At 46.0% G+C, this 21,753-nt stretch overlaps 1 protein-coding gene across 1 annotated transcript in view; it reads left to right on the top strand.

The window, feature by feature from the left end:
- Positions 1-21,753, top strand: part of slc17a6a (solute carrier family 17 member 6a) — a 91,710-nt gene that overhangs the window by 23,238 nt on the left and 46,719 nt on the right. The window contains exons 4-7 of the mRNA XM_072466675.1: positions 12,455-12,569; positions 13,232-13,319; positions 13,437-13,523; positions 17,467-17,609. Of these exons, the coding sequence (XP_072322776.1) occupies positions 12,455-12,569; positions 13,232-13,319; positions 13,437-13,523; positions 17,467-17,609 (433 nt within the window). The remainder of the gene's footprint in view (positions 1-12,454; positions 12,570-13,231; positions 13,320-13,436; positions 13,524-17,466; positions 17,610-21,753) is intronic.

Genomic DNA, 21,753 nt, shown 5'->3' with positions numbered 1-21,753 from the left:
AGAATTTAACTCCAGTTAAGGCCAGGAGCCTATCGATATGTGACACTTCAACACAATCCAATAAATTGAAAGCAAGTTCTGAGCCAGGAATTTCCAAATGGAATTACTGCAATCATGTATCTCGTCTGTTTAATCCCATGATATATTCCTCTGTGAAATACCCATCCACCTGTCTAAATCTATCAAAGTTTCACTTTGCCTCATCGGCACTGGCACCATCTTTCTTATAAATTTTATCCTCGAAATTTAATAAAATACACAATCTTCATCAGTATCCAATTGGCGAGCAGCTAGTTTTTAGAATGAATTTGCTGTGGATTCTGCATTTGTAAGGCCATATCTTGTCTTTCCTTTGGTAAAGCTGTGATCTGTGTCCACATATTCACTCCATTTTTCTACAGGGGAGTGGTGGGATATAAGGTCTGAATCATGGATCATTGGAGGGTAATCGTGCCCTGACATTTTACACTTGGGTTCTGCCATTCTTCTCAAAGTAAGAAGTCTCACAACACCAGGTTAAAGTCCAACAGGTTTGTTTCGAATCACTAGCTTTCGGAGCGCTGCTCCTTCCTCAGGTGAATGGAAGGTGAATTCACCTGAGGAAGGAGCAGCACTCCCAAAGCTAGTGATTCGAAACAAACTTGTTGGACTTTAAGCTGGTGTTGTAAAACTTCTTACTGTGCTCACCCCAGTCCAACGCCGGCATCTCCACATCATTCTTCTCAAAGGTAATTCTGTTCACAATCTACTGTTGGAACAAAAAATGATTTAGTTTCTGATATTCACCTTTCGGTAACTATCCTTTGCAGATCCAAGACAGATGGCGAAGCACATGACAAGACACAGGTGTTTTTATTGATAATAGGTTTATTTGCAGGAGACAACATAACATGGCGACATGGTAGCACAATAGTTAACACTGCTGCCTCATGGCGCCAGGCACCCGGGTTCGATTCTGGCCTTGGATGACTGTCTGTGTGGAGTTTGCACTTTCTCCCGCATCTGCGTGGATTTCCTCCGGGTGCTCCAGTTTCCACCCACAGTCCAAAGATGCGTAAGTTTGTTGGATTGACCATGATCAGTGCATGTGGTTATGGGGATAGAGCAGGGGCCAAGTGCTCTTTTGATGGGTCAGTCCAGACTCGATGTCCCGAATGGCCTCCTTCATCATTGGAGGCATTCTATAGATTCTATGGAGATTTCTGCCTCCTATGAACTTTGTGTCCAGGCCCTCCTCCTTATTCCTACTTTTGAATAAATCAGGTAATCACGTCCCTTTTTATTAGTGCTCTCAGTCCTTGAACAAACCATGTCCATCACCTATGTATCATCAACTAACCATTTATAATTTGAACTTGTATATCATAGAATCAAAGAATTTACAGTGCAGGAGGCCATTCAGCCCATCGAGTCTGCACCAGCCCTTGGAAAGAGCACCCTACTCAAGCCCACACCTCCACCCTATCCACGTAACCCAATAACCCCAACTAACCTTTTTTCTGGACACTAAGAGCAATTTAGCATGGCCAATCCACCTAACCTGCACATCTTTGTACTTGTGGGAGGAAACCGGAGCACCCGGAGGAAACCACGCAGACACGGGGAGAACATGCAGACTCCGCACAGACAGTGACCCAAGCTGGATTCAACCCAGGTCCCTGGCACTGTGAACCAACAGTGCTAACCACTGTGCTACCCTGCCACCCCCCATATAGATTGTGATAAGAAACCTACCTGGTGAGAAAGGCAGTAAATTTATTGAATGTGTTCAGAATTGTTTTGTTGCGATATTGGGCTTGATCCTCTGGTCACCAGATAGTCAGGGGCCTGGGCAGGATTCTCTGGCCTCCCAGCCACGTGTTTCTTAACGAAAGGAGACGGCGCACCATTCGTTGGCGCAGGACTCTCTTCTCCCACCGCTGCCAAGGGAAATTCCCATTGAAGCTACCCCCACGCTTCTGAGAAACCCATAGTTTGGGGGGGGCGGGGGGGAGAGAATCTCATCACCAGCGAATGTTCAAAGAAATCTGGCGCAGATGTATTTTGGAAGATGCGCTAAGGGACCCCTTGGAAGTTTCAATGCATGGAATCCGCGGGAATTGCCCAGGACGTTTAAACTTCCAATGGTTTCCAAAGACGCTTTGCACCATTTTTAGTCTATATTACGGCAGCTGGTGTCTTTATACAAACGTGTGGGACTTCTGAGCTTATTCTCTGCAATGCTCCGTTTGAGGTTTGCTACACTGAGCTGGTCCTGTAGGATCCTCCCTTGGAAGATTAGCCAAAAATATTGCTTTTTTATTGACCAATCAGGGTTGGTATGTGGATTTACAGTCCTGAGCGGAATATGCCCTAGAATCAGCAAGGATCAGTGTCACATTAGATTTAACAATGAGTAATGATCTAGATTTAGTTAATACCCTAATGGTGCATGAACATTTATCTAATAGTAATTACCACTATAATCCAGCTCAACTCAGTATTTATAAGAGAGAAATGCAAAATAAGATATGAAGATTCTAGATTTTCTAAGTTAACTTCACTGTGATGAAATAGAGACTGTGCATACTATGCAAATCTGTTAAGAACATAAGAACTAGGAGCAGGAGTAGGCCATCTGGCCCCTCGAGCCTGCTCCACCATTCAATGAGATCATGGCTGATCTTTTGTGGACTCAGCTCCACTTTCCGGCCCGAACACCATAACCCTTAATCCCTTTATTCTTCAATATTACAGGAAATCATGAGGCGGCATTCAAAAATTAATCTGAGTGAGACAGAAACAATTCAACCCCTGAGGGGTAAAAACTCTGCTTGTCAAAAGAAAATGCCATGGACAGAATGAAACTAAAAGGTCCAAAAATACAACAAAAAAACAGCATACATCCTGGAAACTTGCAAAGCCCACACAATTTCTTTGAACCTTTTTTAACATTTGGAAAAACTGTATTTGCATGAGCAATGTCAGCCCTTTGGAAACTGATCATGGTGATACAAATCAAAATAAGGAAATAGCAGACAGTTGAACTTGTGTCAGAGGAAGGGGATAGCATGATGGACTTCTCAATGAAACCAACATTGAATCAGGAACTCAACAAAATTAATGTACGCAAAATCACAATAATGGAAGGAAGCGATGGCATTGAAGACCAGGAGTAGGTCAGTCATGTACTGAATGAGTGGCAGAACAGACGCCAGGGGTTAAATGACCTATATCTGATCCTGTGTTCAAATGGATTGCACTCACAGGGTGTAAAGGATGTAAGTGAGAACATTGCAGATACCCTAACTATAAATTACCAAAGTTCTCTTGATTCAGGAAAATTGCTCATGTCACTTCACTATTCAAGAAACGTGAGTGGGAAAACCAGGAAATTATGACCAGTCAGCCTGACAGCTGCTGTCTGGAAATTGCTAGTCTATAATTAAGGCTAATGTGAATGAACGCTTTGAAACACATTGAAAATGATCAGTGAGAGCCCGTATGGATTTGTAAAGGGTTGTTGTCAGACCTGCAAAACGTGAATAGTGGCTGCCTCGCTTCATCACTTGTGAAGGACACGACCTGCCTGGCAAACCTGAGTGGAGGTCTTTGAAAAGATGAGTAAAGTAGTGGACACAGGAACGCCTATGGATATTGTTAAGATGGACTTCCAGAATGCATTTGATAAAGGACCTCGTCAGAGATTGTCAGCTAAAGTTTAAGCTTGTGGAATTGAAGGCAAATTAGTAACCTAGTTAGGAAATTCTTTGAGTGAGTGGAAGGAGTCAGAGAGTAGGAATAATAGACAAGTACACAGGTGGGCAGGAAGTGACCAATAGTGTCCTGCAAGGGTCTAAGTTAAGGTTTCAACTATTCACCATTTACTAACAACATAGGTATGGGATTGAAAGCCACATACCCAAGTTTGCTGATGGCACAATGAGAGGTGGCATTGTACACAGTTTAGACGGGGGTATCAAAATTACGAACAGATACTTGTGGATTAAGTGGTATTAAAATATAGAAAGTCATCTTCAATGTAGGCAAAAGTAAGGTCATCCAATTTGGACATAAACTGGGTAGAACGGCGTACTTTCTAAATGATGAAAATCTAGAACCAGTGGAGGTCCGTAGAGAGTTTGGAGTTCGCGGGCTGAATTTTATCAGCCCTTTGGAGAGGCACTGGAAGATGGGAAGGATGGTAAAATTGTGGCGGAAGGCATCAGGTGGGAAGCCTGATATATTCCGCCATTAAAGTGAGAAAGGTAGCAGCTTGGCTACCCACAGATTGGAAGCATGTGGCCTAATGATTGATTGATTGCTTGATTGATTGATATTTATTGTCACATGCACCGAAGTACAGTGAAAAGTATTTTTCTGCGGCCAAGGGAAAGTGTACAGTACGTACATAGTATACAAAAGAATAATCAACAGAGAACATTGACAGTGATACTTCAACAAATAGTGATTGGTTACATAAGAACATAAGAACTATGAGCAGGAGTAGGCCATCTGGCCCCTCGAGCCTGCTCCACCATTCGATGAGATCATGGCTGATCTTTTGTGGACTCAGCTCCACTTTCCGGCACAAACACCATAACCCTTAATCCCTTTATTCTTCAAAAAACTATCTATCTTTATCTTAAAAACATTTAATGAAGGAGCCTCTACTGCTTCACTGCGCAAGGAATTCCATAGATTCACAACCCTTTGGGTGAAGAAGTTCCTCCTAAACTCAGTCCTAAATCTACTTCCCCTTATTTTGAGGCTATGCCCCCTAGTTCTGCTTTCACCAACCAGTGGAAACAACCTGCCCGCATCTATCCCATCTATTCCCTTCATAATCTTATATGTTTCTATAAGATCCCCCCTCATCCTTCTAAATTCCAACGAGTACAGTCCCAGTCTACTCAACCTCTCCTCATAATCCAACACCTTCAGCTCTGGGATTAACCTAGTGAATCCCCTCTGCACACCCTCCAGTGCTAGTACGTCCTTTCTCAAGTAAGGAGACCAAAACTGAACACAATACTTCAGGTGTGGCCTCACTAACACCTTATACAATTGCAGCATAACCTCCCTAGTCTTAAACTCCATCCCTCTAGCAATGAAGGACAAAATTCCATTTGCCTTCTTAATCACCTGTTGCACCTGTAAACCAACTTTTTGCGACCCATGCACTAGCACACCCAGGTCTCTCTGCACAGCAGCATGTTTTAATATTTTATCATTTAAATAATAATCCCTTTTGCTGTTATTCCTACCAAAATGGATAACCTCACATTTGTCAACATTGTATTCCATCTGCCAGATCCTAGCCCATTCACTTAGCCTATCCAAATCCCTTTGCAGACTTCCAGTATCCTCTGCACTTTTTGCTTTACCACTTATCTTAGTGTCGTCTGCAAACTTGGACACATTGCCCTTGGTCCCCAACTCCAAATCATCCATGTAAATTGTGAACAGTTGTGGGCCCAACACTGATCCCTGAGGGACACCACTAGCTACTGATTGCCAACCAGAGAAACACCCATTAATCCCCACTCTTTGCTTTCTATTAATTAACCAATCCTCTATCCATGCTACTACTTTCCCCTTAATGCCATGCATCTTTATCTTATGCAGCAACCTTTTGTGTGGCACCTTGTCAAAGGCTTTCTGGAAATCCAGATATACCACATCCATTGGCTCCCCGTTATCTACCGCACTGTTAATGTCCTCAAAATATTCCACTAAATTAGTTAGGCACGACCTGCCCTTTATGAACCCACGCTGCGTCTGCCCAATGGGACAATTTCCATCCAGAAGCCTCGCTATTTCTTCCTTGATGATAGATTCCAGCATCTTCCCTACTACCGAAGTTAAGCTCACTGGCCTATAATTACCCGCTTTCTGCCTACCTCCTTTTTTAAACAGTGGTGTCACGTTTGCTAATTTCCAATTCGTCAGAACAAAGTGCGGAACAAGGCCAAACAAGAGCAGCATAGGGCATCGTGAATAGTGTTCTTACAGGTAACAGATCAGTCATAGAGGGAGTCGTTGAGGAGTCTTGTAGCTGTGGGGAAGAAGCTGTTCCTATGTCTGGATATGCGGGTCTTCAGACTTCTGTACCTTCTGCCTGATGGAAGGGCCTGGAAGAGGGCAAAGTCTGGGTGTGAGAGGTCTCTGACAATGCTGTGAGCCATTCTGAGGCAGCGGGAGGTGTATACAGAATCAATGGGAGAATGGCAAGTTTGTGTGATGCGTTGGGCTGAGTTCACCACACTCTGCAGTTTCTTGCGATCTTGGGCCGAGCAGTTGCCATACCAGGCTGTGATGCAGCCGGATAGGCTGCTCTCTATGGCACATCTGTAGAAGTTTGTGAGAGTCGATGCAGACATGCTGAATTTCTTTAGCTTCTGTAGGAAGTAGAGACGTTGTTGGGCTTTCTTGACTGTTGCATCAACGTGAGTGGACCAGGACAGACTGTTGGTGATGGTGACCCCCAGGAACTTAAAGCTATCGACCATCTCCAGTTCGGAGCCATTGATGCAGACGGGAGTGTGTGTCGTGCTGCGCTTCCTGAAGTCGATGATCACTTACTTGGTCTTTCTGACATTTGGAGAGAGGTTGTTTTCAGTACAACATGCAACCAAGTGATTTATCTCCCTTCTGTAGTCTGATTCGTCGTTGTTTGAGAGACCGCCCACCACAGTCGTATCATCCGCAAACTTATAGATTGAGTTGGAGTTAAATCTTGCCACACAGTAATGTGTGTACAGGGAGTACAGTAGAGAACTGAGCACACATCCTTGCGGTGCCCCGGTGCTGAGGACTATTGTGGAGGAGGTGTTGTTACCTATCCTGACAAATTGCGGCCTGTTGGTGAGGAAGTCAAGGATCCAGCTGCATAGGGATGGGTCAAGTCCAAGGTTGCAGAGTTTGGTTATTAGTCTTGTCGGGATAATGGTGTTGAAGGCGGAGCTGTAATCTATGAACAGCAGTCTGATATAGGTGTCCTTGTTGTTGAGATGTTCGAGAGTTGATTGTAGGGCCAGAGAGATAGCATCTGCTGTGGACCGGTTGCAGCGATAGGCGAACTATAATAGATCAAGACTATCTGTGAGGCTGGCGTTGATCCATCTCATGACTAGCCACTCAAAGCATTTCGTGATAACAGACATCAGCGCCACCGGTCAGTAGTCATTGAGGCACGCTACCTTGTTTTTCTTTGGTACTGGTATTATGGTGGTCTTCTTGAAGCAGGACCTCGGAGCGGAGAAGTGAGGTGTTGAAGATATCTGCCAGCTGGTCAGCGTAGGCTCTGAGTGCTCGTTCAGGGACTCCGTCGGGGCCCGTCGTTTGCCGCGGGCTTACTTTCAAGAAAGCAGCTCTTACCTCCGAGGCTGTAATAGTGGGTACGACGGCTATTTTATGACCCCAGTGTGATCTCATTGGCATCAGAATGGTCGGGTCATGTGGTATGTCTACCAGATTCATTGAGATGGCCTTCCAGTGGCTTTCATTGGGGGTGAAGTGTTATCTGTAAGAGTGTTTCAAAGCCCTGATGGATAATTTGAAACATTAGTTCTTAGTGGTGTTTTTCTGTTTGGAATAATGTGAGGAACCACATACAACAATTAATTAAGAATATTTATTTGAGTAAAAGAAAAGAAAAAAGACGCAACAAAAGACTAATAAACACTATGACACCCAAGTATATGAATAGCGAAACACTCTGTTTTATCTGAAGTTACCTCCTGTTCCTGTGGTGATATGCATCACTGTAAATACACAAGGGGTTAATGTAAATACACTTAGACTAGATAAACACTAGAGGGAGCACCAGAGACATCATGGCACACAGACATTCAACCAATAGGTCAGTAAGATAGGACAAGACCAATGGGCAGTCAAGACACACACAGAGGTGACACTACCACAAGGGGGCTACCCATATATAAGGACACAGCACACATGCTCAGTCTCTTTCCAGTGGAGACACTTAGTGAGTACAGACAGGGTTGATTGAAGCACATCACACCCACCATGTGGATTGTAGCAGACTGGTTAGTTAGTCTGAGTAGCTATAGCAGGATTAACAGGAGAGTCGAATCCAAGTAGGAGAATTGTTAACAGTTTAATAAATGTGTTAAAGCTATCATTCCCTGAACTCACTGAGATACCACTTTTCACTGAGATGACATTTTTTCCAAGCAACACCTAATTTTAGTAACTCTGTAGGTCAAATCCGTCAACAGTTACCACACAATACTGCTTAGGTGATCAAGTCTGGGAAAGCGTCTCTTCCTGGTTCATTGAGGGCACAAAACTGTGTACTTTAGAGGAGAATATCTGCAATCTGCTGTGGTTCTAAATGTCAAATGGAACTGGCCTCCAGGGCTCAGATCATAGATGGAGCTGGCCTGCCTGACTGTCGGATGACGACTCTAACCTTCTCCCCCAGTGAGGGTGCTCACAGTTATACTGATCAGTCTCTTTGATATTCCTCTCTGTGGATTCTGCTGTCTACCTCACTCAAATTCCTTGCCTTTAGAAGTATAGCCTCACTATTTGCTGGTAAACAATGTTTCAGATATGGCCATTCGCACCTCAATGCCTCTAGTCTCCTGCTAAACCTGTTACTGGGCAAATCGCATCTCATTATTCCTTTAATGTGGAGATGCCGGCATTGGACTGGGGTGAGCACAGTAAGAAGTCTTACAACACCAGGTTAAAGTCCAACAGGTTTGTTTCGATATCACTAGCTTTCGGAGCGCTGCTCCTTCCTCAGGTGAATGAAGAGGTATGTTCCAGAAACATATATACAGACAAATTTAAAGATGCAAGACATTGCTTGGAATGCGAGCATTAGCAGGTGATTACATCTTTACAGATCCAGAGATGGGGTAACCCCAGGTTAAAGAGGTGTGAATTGTGTCAAGCCAGGACAGTTGGTAGGATTTCGCAGGCCAGATGGTGGGGGATGAATGCAATGCGACATGAATCCCAGGTCCCGGTTGAGGCCACACTCACGTGTCTATATATATGTTTCTGGAACATACCCCTTCATTCACCTGAGGAAGGAGCAGCGCTCCGAAAGCTAGTGACATCGAAACATACATTATTCCTTTAGGTGCCTGCTACTGTTGATACTTCTCTGTTACTTTATTTTCATCTCAAGTTCACTGCAAATCTCGTTAACTTTCCACATTCCTGCCCGTGGCTTCATGGCCCACAGAGCAGTCTCGCCAGCAGCAATCATTGCCCCCAAGGCCCCAGTAAGACCGCTGGAAATTTACCATTCTTAATGGCACGCGCACATATTTTTTCTTTTTTGCTGGCCCTTTGAGTATGCCTCAATTTGTCGGCACACACTCCTCCCTGCAGACCACGAGTGGTCACCTCTATCAGCGGCACTGCTAAGACGACAGATTCCCTGGTCCTTTGATGAAGCTGGCAGCCCAGAAAGCCAGGACACCATCTTTAAAGGAGCTGCGTCCAAGTGCAGCTTCTTATTTGGCCTCCATCGGTAAAATTGCCATCACAGGTCTGCTGTTTAACCATGTGGGCTCATGACCTGCATTTGCGGGTAAAAGTCGATGCACAAAGCCTTGGTTAGACCTCACCTGGAGAATTGTGAGTAATTCTGGAAATCACACATTTAGAAAGATATATCAACCTCGGTGTTGACCTAGCAGAACATTATCCAAAGGCTTGAGTTATAAAGAGGGATGAAACAAACTTGGGCTGTGTTCCCAGAATTCAGAATGATTTGATTGACGTTTTGAAGATATTAGGGGGAGACCAGTCGAGAAGGTTGTAAGAAGCTGTTTCTGCCAATTGTGGAGTCTAGGACGAGGAGACATAGAGGGCTGGATTCTCTCACACTGCCCCACCCGCCGCAAGAACACCATGGGCGAGCCGCGTAGAATGGAGAACCCGATCTCGGGCGGGATTCTCCAGTCGCCAGGCGGACACGGCTGGAGAATCCCCCCCATAGTCTAAAAATGAGAGCCAGACCATGTAGAAGTGAAATTAGCAAATAATTCTAAATGAACACATTGTAGAACTTTGGAACTCTCTTCCACGTGTAGCAATTGGTTCCAGATCAACTATTAATTTTAATCTGATATTGACAGAGGGCGGGATTCTGCGGGAATCGGCGGGGCGGGAACCACTCCGGCGTCGGGCCGCCCCAAAGGTGCGGAATCCTCTGCATCTTCAGGGGCTAGGCCGGTGGCAGAGTGGTTTGCGCCCCGCCGGCCGGCGGGGTAGGGGCTTGGCGCCACGCCAACCGGTGTCGAAGGGTCTCTGCCGGCCGGCGTGAGTTGGCGCACGCGCAGGAGCGCCAGCATGTACTGGCGTCATCCCAGCGCATGCGCAGGGTGGGGGTTCATCTCCGCGCTGGCCATCGCGGATCGGTACACCAGCTGGCGCAGAGGAATAGAGTGCCCCCACGGCACAGGCCCGCCCGCGGAGCGGTGGGCTCCGATCAAGTGCCAGGCCACCATGGGGCCCCAAGGACCCTGTAGGCCGCCCGCGGACCAAGGTCCCACCGGCAAATACCTGTCGTAACATACGCCGGCGGGACCCGCCGAAAACGGGCGGCCACTCGGCCCATCACGGGCCGGAGAATCGCCGGGGGGCCGCTGCCAGCGGCTGCCGACTGGCATGGCGCGATTCCCGCTCCCTCCAAATCCCCGGCGCCGGAGAATTTGGCAGCCGGCAGGGGCGGTATTCACGCCACCCCACCTGGCGATTCTCCGACCCGGTGGGGGGTCATAGAATCCCGCCCAGAGATTTTGTTAATCAGGGATGTTCAGCTATATAGATGAGTATATAGAGTTAGGTCACAAATCAGTCACAATCTTGTTAAATGGTAGAACAGGCTCAATGGGTCAAATTACCTCCTCCTGTTCCTGTTAATTTGGCGAGGTTGAAACTTCGGGTGAAAGGAATAATTGGATACTAAATTAAAAATGCCCTGCCCCAGTTTCGGTCTCCAGGTAATTGAAAAAAGGTGCAAGGCCTGAACATATTCCTTTTGTTTGCAGAGAACAGGGCCGGGATTCTCCCCTACCCGGCGGGGCGGGGGGTCCTGGCGGGATGGAGTGGCGGGAACCACTCCGACGTCGGTCCACCCCAAAGGTTTAGGGGCCAATCCCTCACCTTGAGGGGCTAGGCCCGCGCCGGGGTGGTTGGCGCACAGCCGGCGGGAAAGGCCTTTGGCGCCACGTCAGTCGGGGCCAAAGGGACTGCGCCAGGTGGCAGAAGTCCGCGCATGCGCGGGAGTGTCAGCGGCTGCTGTCGTCATCCCGGCGCATGCGCAGGGGGGGTGTCACTTACGCATCGGCCATCGCGGAGGCTGTGGCCGAGGCGGAAGGAAAAGAGTGCCCCCACGGCACAGGCCTGCCCACGGATCGGTGGGCCCCGATTGCGGGCCAGGCCATAGCGGGGGCACCCCCCGGGGCCTGAGCATCCCACGCCCCCCCGCCCAGGAGCCCACCCGCGCCTCCTGTCCCGCCGGTAAGGTAGGTGGTTTGATTCACGCCGGCGGGACTGGCATGACAGCAGCGGGACCTCGGCCCATCGCGGGCCGGAGAATCGCCGGGTGGGCCCGCCGACCAGCGTGGCGCGATTCCCGCCCCCGTTGAATTTTCGGTGCCGGAGAATTCGGCGGCCGGCGGGGGCGGGATTCACGCCGCCCCCCCCCTGGCGATTCCCCGACCAGGCGGGTTTCGGAGAATCCCGTCCCAGGTACTTGTTTATGTTCCTTCCAGAAATATGTCTACAGTTAGATGTGATTCTGCAGATGGGTAATCCTGAGAATGATAATAGCTGCACTAAAACCAATTTACGATAATCAGTCAAGCTCGTAACATGCCTTATTTTTGCTGGCTAGAAGTGACGTGCATTCATTCACAAGGACCCATTCTGTGCAAACAAAAGCAATAAATTCAAGCCGCGCACATTTGTTGAATTATTCAGGAACTTGGGAACATATAGTTCTCTGTTGCTTTCTCCTTGGCAATGCCTCATTCAATCAGCCACCTTTCCAACCAATCTTTTCTCCTGCAGTATCAATGGTCGTGATCATTTGAAACTTTTTATTCTTGCATTTGTCCCAATGAGCGCAAGATAAAAAACTTTAGCAACATGTCTCTTTTTTCAGCAATATTGAAGTCCCGTATTGCCAAGTGACTGTTTATTCACAGTAACCCACAGAATATTGAAACATTTTCAAATCTTACCTAATTACTCTGCCATTCTGGGGGATAAGAGCAGCACTCTTCACCATCCGAAGAGACCCAATGTATTTGTACAATGTGCAAATAGTTCAAGAAAATATTAATCCTGAAGGGGACTGGACATAACCGAGTGAAATATCTTAACCGGAGAGCGTGTCTCAGAGACTAATATTGTGAAAGGATGAATAAACATCTGCAAGGAGAAGGTGTATAATGCAAATATTTCTGCTGCTCTGTTTCAGAGTATTTGGTGCTGCCATCTTTCTCACCTCAACTCTCAATATGCTCATCCCATCTGCAGCTAAAGTGCACTATGGTTTTGTGATGTTCGTCAGGATCCTGCAGGGACTGGTAGAGGTACGTTTGACCCTCCTGGGGTACAGGAGCAATACTCATCATTTCACAGAATCCCACTGGGTGCTCGCATTACAATGCAGTAAACTCTGAAACACGAACACTTCCCTGTGAAATTCTACAGCATGTCCTGTATGCATTATCCAACTAAACTAATGGACACTGCATTCCATGACATTTTTCCCTCTTTACTGATGTTAACCAATCTATTGTGTACTTTCAACCTTTACTATTTTCATTTCTTACAGTTGCAATCTTGCTTTGTAATTTCACCTTTGAATTGTTAATGTTTTATTCCAGGTTACATATTGGTCATGTGTCTGAACTAATTAGAAACCAGTAGTTGTAACCAGCACGCAGATATTGTAATTAGTATTACAATTCATTTGGCTCTAGCAGAATGGTAGGAACACAGATATCTGGTGACACACAGATAGGGATCAAGGTAACCTGGATATCGAGCTGTGTTATTGTTTGGAAATATAACGGTAGCTGAACTGCAAGATACATCCACGCCTCTCAAAATTCTTGAACATTGCTTTTCTCCATTTGGCCTGCATCCATAATTTTCGAAGAATAAACGTATTGATTTTTAGTTGGAGGACTGATAAATCATAGATCTTTCTGCCGCTCTGTGTAAAAACATAACTGATGTTTGTTTGCAGGGAGTCACGTACCCAGCCTGCCATGGCATTTGGAGCAAATGGGCTCCACCATTAGAGAGGAGCAGGTTGGCAACCACCTCATTTTGTGGTAATTAGCATTTTTTTCCCTGTAAGTTATTTGTTTTTTTAAATGCATAAAAAGTTGCAGCGCAATATTTGAATGGGATCCCACTTGCATATTGATTGCACGCTGCTCTTCCTGCAGGTTCATATGCTGGAGCTGTCATCGCAATGCCTTTAGCCGGGATTCTGGTGCAGTACACTGGATGGCCTTCTGTGTTTTATGTCTATGGTAGGTTCTATATGTCAGTGAAACAGCTGCTTTTTGGCCCTGAGTACAAACAGCCAGTACACTTCAATACACAAAAGAACACTTGCTTCTTTTATCAACTTCTGCATTTATGATTATCAATACAAACATTAATACATTGCCGATAGCTTACAGCTTACCGGTCGCAGATTGTTATGAACTTTTATTAAACGAAAAGAAAAATCGATTTATATGGATATAAAAGTACCTTCCTTCTCTCAGAGGGTCTGTGTCCTCTTCCCTGGAAAACCGTGGAGGCTAGATCGCCAAATTTATTTAAGGCTAAGGTCGATAGATATTTGACTGGCAGGGGATTCAAGGGCTATGGGGCGGGGGGGGGGGGGGTTAGTGGGGGAGGGGGGGGGAGGGTGGTGGTGGCATTGATGGGGTGGACAGGAAAGTGGAGTTGAGGCCACAATCCGATCAACCATTGAACGGCGGTGTGGGCCTCAGGGGCCCGTGGGTCGGTTACTGCTCCCGAGTCTGTTTCCCTAGTTCTAAGCTTTCTTCATTAAAACAATGGAAGGGAAATTGGGGCATTTCCATCATGGTTTTACTTTCTGCCAGTCAGTTGAAAGTGACGCCCATCCTCCCTTGAATGTTGTTCAAACTGAAAAAAACTCAAGCATGTAAATCTGAAGTCAGGAGTACCTTGAGGGTAAGTGCTGGCAGTGGGTGATGTTTCCACCCCCAATGTACAATCAGAATATTGTCCTGAGATATTGTTCGAGTGGAGTATTTATTATGCGTATAAATATACTTAGTCATATTTTTGCAATTGGTTTAGATTACATCTTATGGCATCAAGGCCAACATCTGACTAGTACAAAATTATAGGTATGGCAATTTGATATCAAATATAACTTGAATATTGAATTCAGATTCATAAAGAAGGCAAATGGAATGTTGGCCTTCATAGCGAGAGGATTTGAGTACAGGAGCAGGGATGTCTTGCTGCAATTACACAGGGCCTTGGTGAGGCCACACCTGGAATACTGTGTGCAGTTTTGGTCTCTTTGTCTGAGGACGGATGTTCCTGCTCCAGAGGGAGAGCAGCGAAGGTTTACCAGACTGATTCCTGGGATGACGGGACAGACGAATGAGGAGAAATTGAGTCAGCTAGGATTGTGTTCGCTGGATTTCAGAAGAATGAGGGGGGTTCTAATCGAAACCTACAAAATTCTAACAGGACCTGATAGGGTAGCTGAAAGAAGGATGTTCCCGATGGAGGGGGTGTTGAAGACAAGGGGGTCACAGATTGATGACTGAGATGAGGAGAAACCTCTTCACCCAGAGAGTAGTCAGCCTTTGAAATTCGCTACCACAGAAAGCAGTCGAGGCCAAATGTTTTCAAGAAGCAGTTAGCTATAGCACTTGGAGATCAAAGGATATGGGGGGAAGACAAGATCAAGCTATTGAGCTGGATGATCAGCCATGGTCATATTGAATGACAAGCAGGTTCAAAGGGCCGAATGGCCTCCTCCTGCTCCTAATATCTATGTTTACATGATGATAGATTATCACAATTGCAGACACATTAATTAGGTCGTATTATTGTTATGTACTAATAATTTCAATATCTGATATTGACCAGGGTAACAACAAACAGTGAAATTTATAGCTGAGATACAAAATTCTTCTGAGATGTTATGAATGAGCAGTGAGTGACCACATACATATATGGCTCACTTGAGGGACCGCTGGCTAACTAAACCCTCAATCTCAACTTTCACTTGGCACAGCATTCTAAACATCCAACAGACTTGGTCATCGATGCAAAATGCAGTTCATTCCTTTGAAATATGTTTTTGTTTTGCAATAATAGTAATGAGATAAATGCACTGATTTGTTGCTAAAATCATCATCACCTTGACACTGCTCCTGTATTAAGTACATACATTACAAAGACAAACCTTCTTTTAAATAAACAAATGAAAGAAAATTGGTCAGGAGAGTTTTGCAGTTCTGACAGTGGAAAATGGATTAGCATTTACTGTCTCAGAACACAGACAAACATCTTCACTCAACAAGTTCAATATCCTTGAGTACATGCCTGCTGTCCACAACTTTCAACTCTCATGTTGTGTGAGCTACCTTACCAAATGTGTGAGAATTGAGATAATCATAGAATCTGCATGGGTTTCCTCCGGGTGCTCCGGTTTCCTCCCACAGTCCAAAGATGTGCAGGTTAGGTGGATTGGCCATGCTAAATTGCCCTTGGTGTCCAAAAAAGGTTAAGTGGGGTTACGGGAATAGGGTGTAGGTGTGGGTATCGGGTGGAGGTATGGACTTGGGTACGGTGTTCTTTCCAAGGGCCGGTGCAGATTCGATGGGCTGAATGGCCTCCATCTGCACTGTAAATTCTATGATTCTGTGAATCTCTACAGTGCAGAAGGAGGCCATTCAGCCCATCAAGTCTGCACCGATCCTCTGGAATAAAGAGGCCCACTCCCCCGCCCTATCCCCAAACCCCACCTAACCTTCACATCCCTGGACACTCAGGGGCAATTTAGCATGGCCAATCCACCTAACCAGCACATCTTTGGACCATGGGAGGAAACCGGAGCACCCGGGGAGACCCACACAGATATGGGGAGAAAGTGCAAACTCCACACAGATAGACACCCAAGGAATTGTACCCGGAGCCCTGGCACTGTGAGGCAGCAATGTGCCACCCCTATCTACCCTTAAAATATCGAACTCCATTTAGGAGACGATGTTATCCGGCTGGAAGTGAATTGCAACTGATTTGGAAGCAATTCACTATCCTTCACCATGCAAATTTTGCATGGCAAGGATTGGATGTGATTCTACCATTCTGAGCGAGCGGCCTGGTAGTGAGGTCCCGTGGCTGGCTATACACCCCCCCCCCCCCCGGCATTGCAAATCAGCCCCCATCCCCTCCCTGCAACACAAATCAGCCCCTCCCACCCAGATTTTCTGCTCCCCCCTCCCCCCCATGATCCACTCATTAGGGAGACCGGCCCCAGAGACCAGCTAAGTATGGAAACCCTCTAAGAACCTTCAAATATGCACCCCCCTGAAATTGATAGCACTTAACCCTCTCTGAAGTGGTTGATATGTGCAAATATTGTGGTTACAGCACTTGCATGATCGGGGGGGAGGGGGCATTGGACGGCACTCAGATGGACTTTGGGGCAATGCCCTGCAGGAGATAGCCCCTTCACCCACTGCATGGTCCACTACGTCAGGGCCATGCTGGGAAATACTGATAGTAGATCACGCCCACAAGTTCCAGAGGACTGGAGGATCATGTGGGCCTGGAGATTATGGTGCCCGGACCACTAAAAATCGGCATCCTTTCATGGTCAGGGGGTGGAGGGGGGGATGGAGGTAGAACATCGCGAAAGCATCAGCACTGATCCCATTTTCTTCAAGATACCCGATTCACCCCCACATTGAGAACCCCACTACCAACGGCAGGCGGCAGAGACTCCAGGCCATTGAGCGCCTAGCTCTGTACTTGTAGCATTTTCTGTGCTTATTTCAGATGTCCAATTTTCATATTTTCTTTCCATGTTACATGTTTAGTTATATTTACACAAATAAAGTAAAGTTGCTGCTGTCCCAAGAGACCTTAGGCTACTTTCCCCTTTGAGGGGGAGAGCTGACTGGTGGTGATTTAACCTGAGGATCACCACACCTCAGGCGAGGGGTAAGGTAGAGAAGGTGGGGCCTTCACGTATAACCTCAGCTGGTACAAGAATTGAATCCGCGCTGCTGGCCTCGCTCTGCATCACGAACCAGCTGTCCAGCTAACTGAGCTAGACCAGCTCAAATAGCAATCGAATAACATGATCCTAAGCAACCAGCAATTGAGCTAGTAACATTTTATATCATAGCATCCAGCTTCAGATTCTACATAGTTTCATTCATGTTTCTTGCTCTATTTTGTTTTGAACAGGATCATTTGGAATGGTGTGGTATATGTTCTGGATTCTGGTATCTTATGAAAGTCCTGCAGCACATCCAACTATCACAGATGAGGAACGCATCTACATTGAAGAAAGCATTGGTGAAAGTGCCAATCTTATTGGAGGAATAGATGTATGGCCTTTCTATTTATACTTTGTTTTTTTTAGAACATTTCAGTTAATTAAACGCAAACACAGCTCTTGTATGAACTCTAACATGTGCACTAAGCCCTGTGTATGTATAATCATATTTATTGATCATGCATTTATAAGCCCCTTTCAGTCTAAATATGTGTGTGGGCCTGAACTTCCTCAGAGTGGCAATCAGTGTCACATTCCTCCCAGGAGGGATGAAGACAGGGCTAGTGGAGGGAGATCCTGGGTATTAGGGGTTGGGGGAATCCCATTTGGGTGAGGGGAGGGCATGGACATGCTGGGGTGTGTCCTCTGGATGTTTGTACGTGTGGGTGGAGTCCTGTGGGGGATTGGTGTGGGCCTGTGCAATAATTATCCAGAAGTTCGAAGATGTTTTAATTCTTATAACTTTTCTGGGTAACTATTGGCGTACCCTAATTGGAAGTGTCCAAAGTCTGCGATTTAAATTGCCCTGGGGAAGTTTGCACTTCTGGGACCTATTAAGTTTACCCGACTAATGATGGTTGAATGTGCTCGGGAATTCCTTTAGTAATTGCAATTCAAATAGCGCAAGAACAAAAATAAACTTGAATTTACGTCTTCAGCAATCTAACGACAATCAATCTAAATAATTAGATAATCAAATAATCCTTTTGTATTTGAATCGGCTCTCCAAATGAGCACTATGACTTAGTTTTCCCCATACTCCTGCACATTGTTTTTATTCAAGTAATTATCTGACACCCTATTGAAAGCCTTGATTGAACCTGCCTCCATCACACCCCCAGGCAGCTCATTCCAGACCCAAACCACTCATTCTGTGAAAAAGTTTATTCTCACATCACATTTGCTTCTTTAAGTCTTTGCCCTCTCATTTACGAGCGGGAACAGTTTCTCCCCGTCTACTCTGTTCAGCACCCTCATGATTTTGAACATCTCTATCAAATCTCCTCGTAGCCTCCTTCTCTCCAAGGAGAACAGTCCCAACCTCTCCAATCTATCCTCAAAACTGAAGTTTTTCATCCCTGGAACAATTCCTGGAAACCTGTTCCGCACTCTCTCCAGTGCGATCACATCCTTCCGATAGTGTGACGGCCAGAACTGGACACAGTATTGCAGCTGAGGTCTAACTAGTGTTTGTATAAGTTCAGCATAACCTCCTTGCTCTTGTACTCTATTCCCCTACTAATAAAGCGCAGAACACTCTCCACTTGTCCTGCCGCCTTCAATGATCTACGCACATATACACCCAGGCCCCTCTGCTCCAGCACCCATGTAAGAATTTTACCCCTTATTTTATATTGTCTCTCCATGTACTTCCGACCAAATTGCATCACCTGACACCTCTCTGCATTAAACTTCATCTGCCACCTATCTGCCCTCTCCACCAACTTGTCTTTGTCCTTTTCAACTTCTACACTGTCCTCTTCACAGTTTACAATATTTCCAAGTTTTGTGTCATCCACAAACTTTAACATTTCCCCTGCACACCAAGGTCGAGATCATTAATACATATCAGGAAAAGCAAGGGTCCCAATACTGACCTCTGGGGAACGCCACAACAGACCATCCTCCAGTCTGAAAAATGTCCATTGATCATTATTCTCTGCTTCCTATTATTCAGTCAATTTTGTACCTACATCGCTTCTGTCCCTTTTGTTTCATGAGCTGTAACTTTTCTCACAGGTCTGTTGTGCGACAGTTTTGAATGTATTCTGAAAGTCCATCTATAGCACATCAATAGCATTACCCCCAAAGGCGATTTCTGTTACCTCCTCAAAAGATTTCAGCAAAGTTAGTTAAACACGATTTCCCCTTTAGAAATCCATGCTGGTTCTTCCTAATGAACCAACAATTTTCCATGTGACGACTAATTCTAACCTGAATAATTGCTTCTGGAAGCTTGCCCACCACTGGTGTTATACCAACTGGCCTGTATTTGCTGGGGCTATCCTTAAAACCTTTTGTGGACAATTCTTGTAATTCTCCAGTCCTCTGGAACCTCCCCAGAGTCCCTGAGAATACTGGAAACCTATGGCCAGTGACCCTGAAATTTCCATTCTCATTTCCTTCAATATCCTTGGGTGCATCTCATCTGGTCCCGGCACCTTGTCAAATTTCAATACCGACAGCCGATTCAACACTTCCTTCTTTTCAATTCTGAACCTTTCTAGGGACAGAGTTTCCTTGTCTGTCACCACGTACTGGATAGCATCTATCTCCTTGGTAAAGATGGATGCAAAGTATTCATTAAATACCTCAGCCATGCTCCTCCATGTGAAAAATCCCTTTTAGGTCCCTAATCAGCCCTCCTCCTCCTTTTACCACCCTTTTACTATTTAAATACCGATAGCAGACTTTGGGATTCCCCTTTAAGTTGGCTGCCTGTCTTTTCTCGTAATCCCTCTTTGTTTCTTGAATGCGCTGTCTCACCTCCCCTCTGAACCTTCCATATTCTTCTCGGTTCTCAGCTGTATTTTCTACCTGACACTTGTCATAAGCACACTTTTCCTCCCATATCTTAATTGCTATCCTTTTTCGTCCAGGGAGCTCTGGATTTGTTTGCCCTCCCCTCCCCTTTTAAGGAAATATGCCTTGGCTGTGCCCAGGCTATTTTTGTTTTGAATTTTTGAATTGCTCAGCTACAGTTTTTCCCGCCAACCTCTCATTCCAGCCTAATCGGCCCAGCTCCGTTCCTACCCCATTGAAGTCAGCTCGCCCCAGTTAATCATTTTTACTTTGGATTGCCTATTTTCCTTTTCTATCGCCATCCTAAACCTTACAATACAATGATCACTGTCACCTAAATGTTCCCCATTGACACTTGATCTACTTGGCTCACCTCACTTCTAGGAACCAGGTCCAACAGCACATCCTTTCTTATTGGACTGGACACATAAGCCATAGAAGGTTTTCCTGAACACAGTCTGGGAACTCTGCCCCCTCTCTGCCCTTTACACTCTCACTGTCCCAGTTTACATTCAGGTAATTAAAGTTCCCCAGTAGAACCACTCTAATGTTTGCATCGCTCTGTAATTCCCCTGCAGATTTGTTCTTCTACATCCTTCTCACTAGTTGGTGGTCTGTAGTTGCACCCTTTTTGCTCCTTAGCTACAACCAAATTGATTCTGTCCTTGAACCTCTGGGACATTCTCTTTTTAAAAATTCATTTACGGGGTGTGGACGTCGCTTGTTTGGCCAGCATTTATTGTCCATCCCTAGTTCCCCTTCAGAAGGTTCTAGTGAGCTGCCATCTTGAACCGCTGCAATCCCTGAGATGTACGAACACCTACTGTGCTGTTAGGGGGGGAATTCCAAGATTTTGTCCCAGCGACAGTGAAGGAATGGACATATATTTCCAAGTCAGGATAGTGAGTGACTAGGAAGGGAACCTCCAGGTGGTGGGGTTCCCAGGTATCTGTTGCTCTTGTCTTTCTAGCTGGTAGTGGTTGTGAGCTTGGAGGCTGCTGCCGAAGGAGCCTTGGTGAGTTCCCGCAGTGCATCTTGTGGATGGTACACACGGTTGCTATGGTGGAGGGATTGAATGCTGGTGGACGGGATTGAAATCAAGTGGGCTGCTTTGTCCTGGATGGTGTCGAGCTTCATGAGTGTTGTTGGAGCTGCACTCATCCAAGCAAGTGGGGAATATTCTAGTACACTCCTGCCCTGTGCCTTGTATAGAATCATAGAATTTACAGTGCAGAAGGAGGCCATTCGGCCCATCGAGTCTGCACCGGCTCTTGGAAAGAGCACCCTACCCAAGGTCCACACCTCCACCCTATCCCCATAACCCAGTAACCCCACCCAACACTAAGGGCAATTTTGGACATGGCCAATCCACCTAACCCGCACATCTTTGGACTGTGGGAGGAAACCGGAGCACCCGGAGGAAACCCACGCACACACGGGGAGGATGTGCAGACTCCGCACAGACAGTGACCCAAGCCGGAATCGAACCTGGGACCCTGGAGCTGTGAAGCATTTGTGCTATCCACAATGCTACCGTGCTGCCTAGATGTGGTTAGGCTTTGGGGGGAATCAGGGGGTGAGTTGCTCTCTGCAGGATTCCGAGCCTTTGACCTGCTCTGGTAGACACAGTATTTATTTGGATAGTCCAGTTCAGTTTCTGGTCAATGGTAACC

Source organism: Scyliorhinus torazame, chromosome 10, assembly GCF_047496885.1.
Source record: "Scyliorhinus torazame isolate Kashiwa2021f chromosome 10, sScyTor2.1, whole genome shotgun sequence".
Classification (NCBI taxonomy): Eukaryota; Metazoa; Chordata; class Chondrichthyes; order Carcharhiniformes; family Scyliorhinidae; genus Scyliorhinus; species Scyliorhinus torazame.
This window is presented reverse-complemented; position numbering and strand designations above follow the sequence as displayed.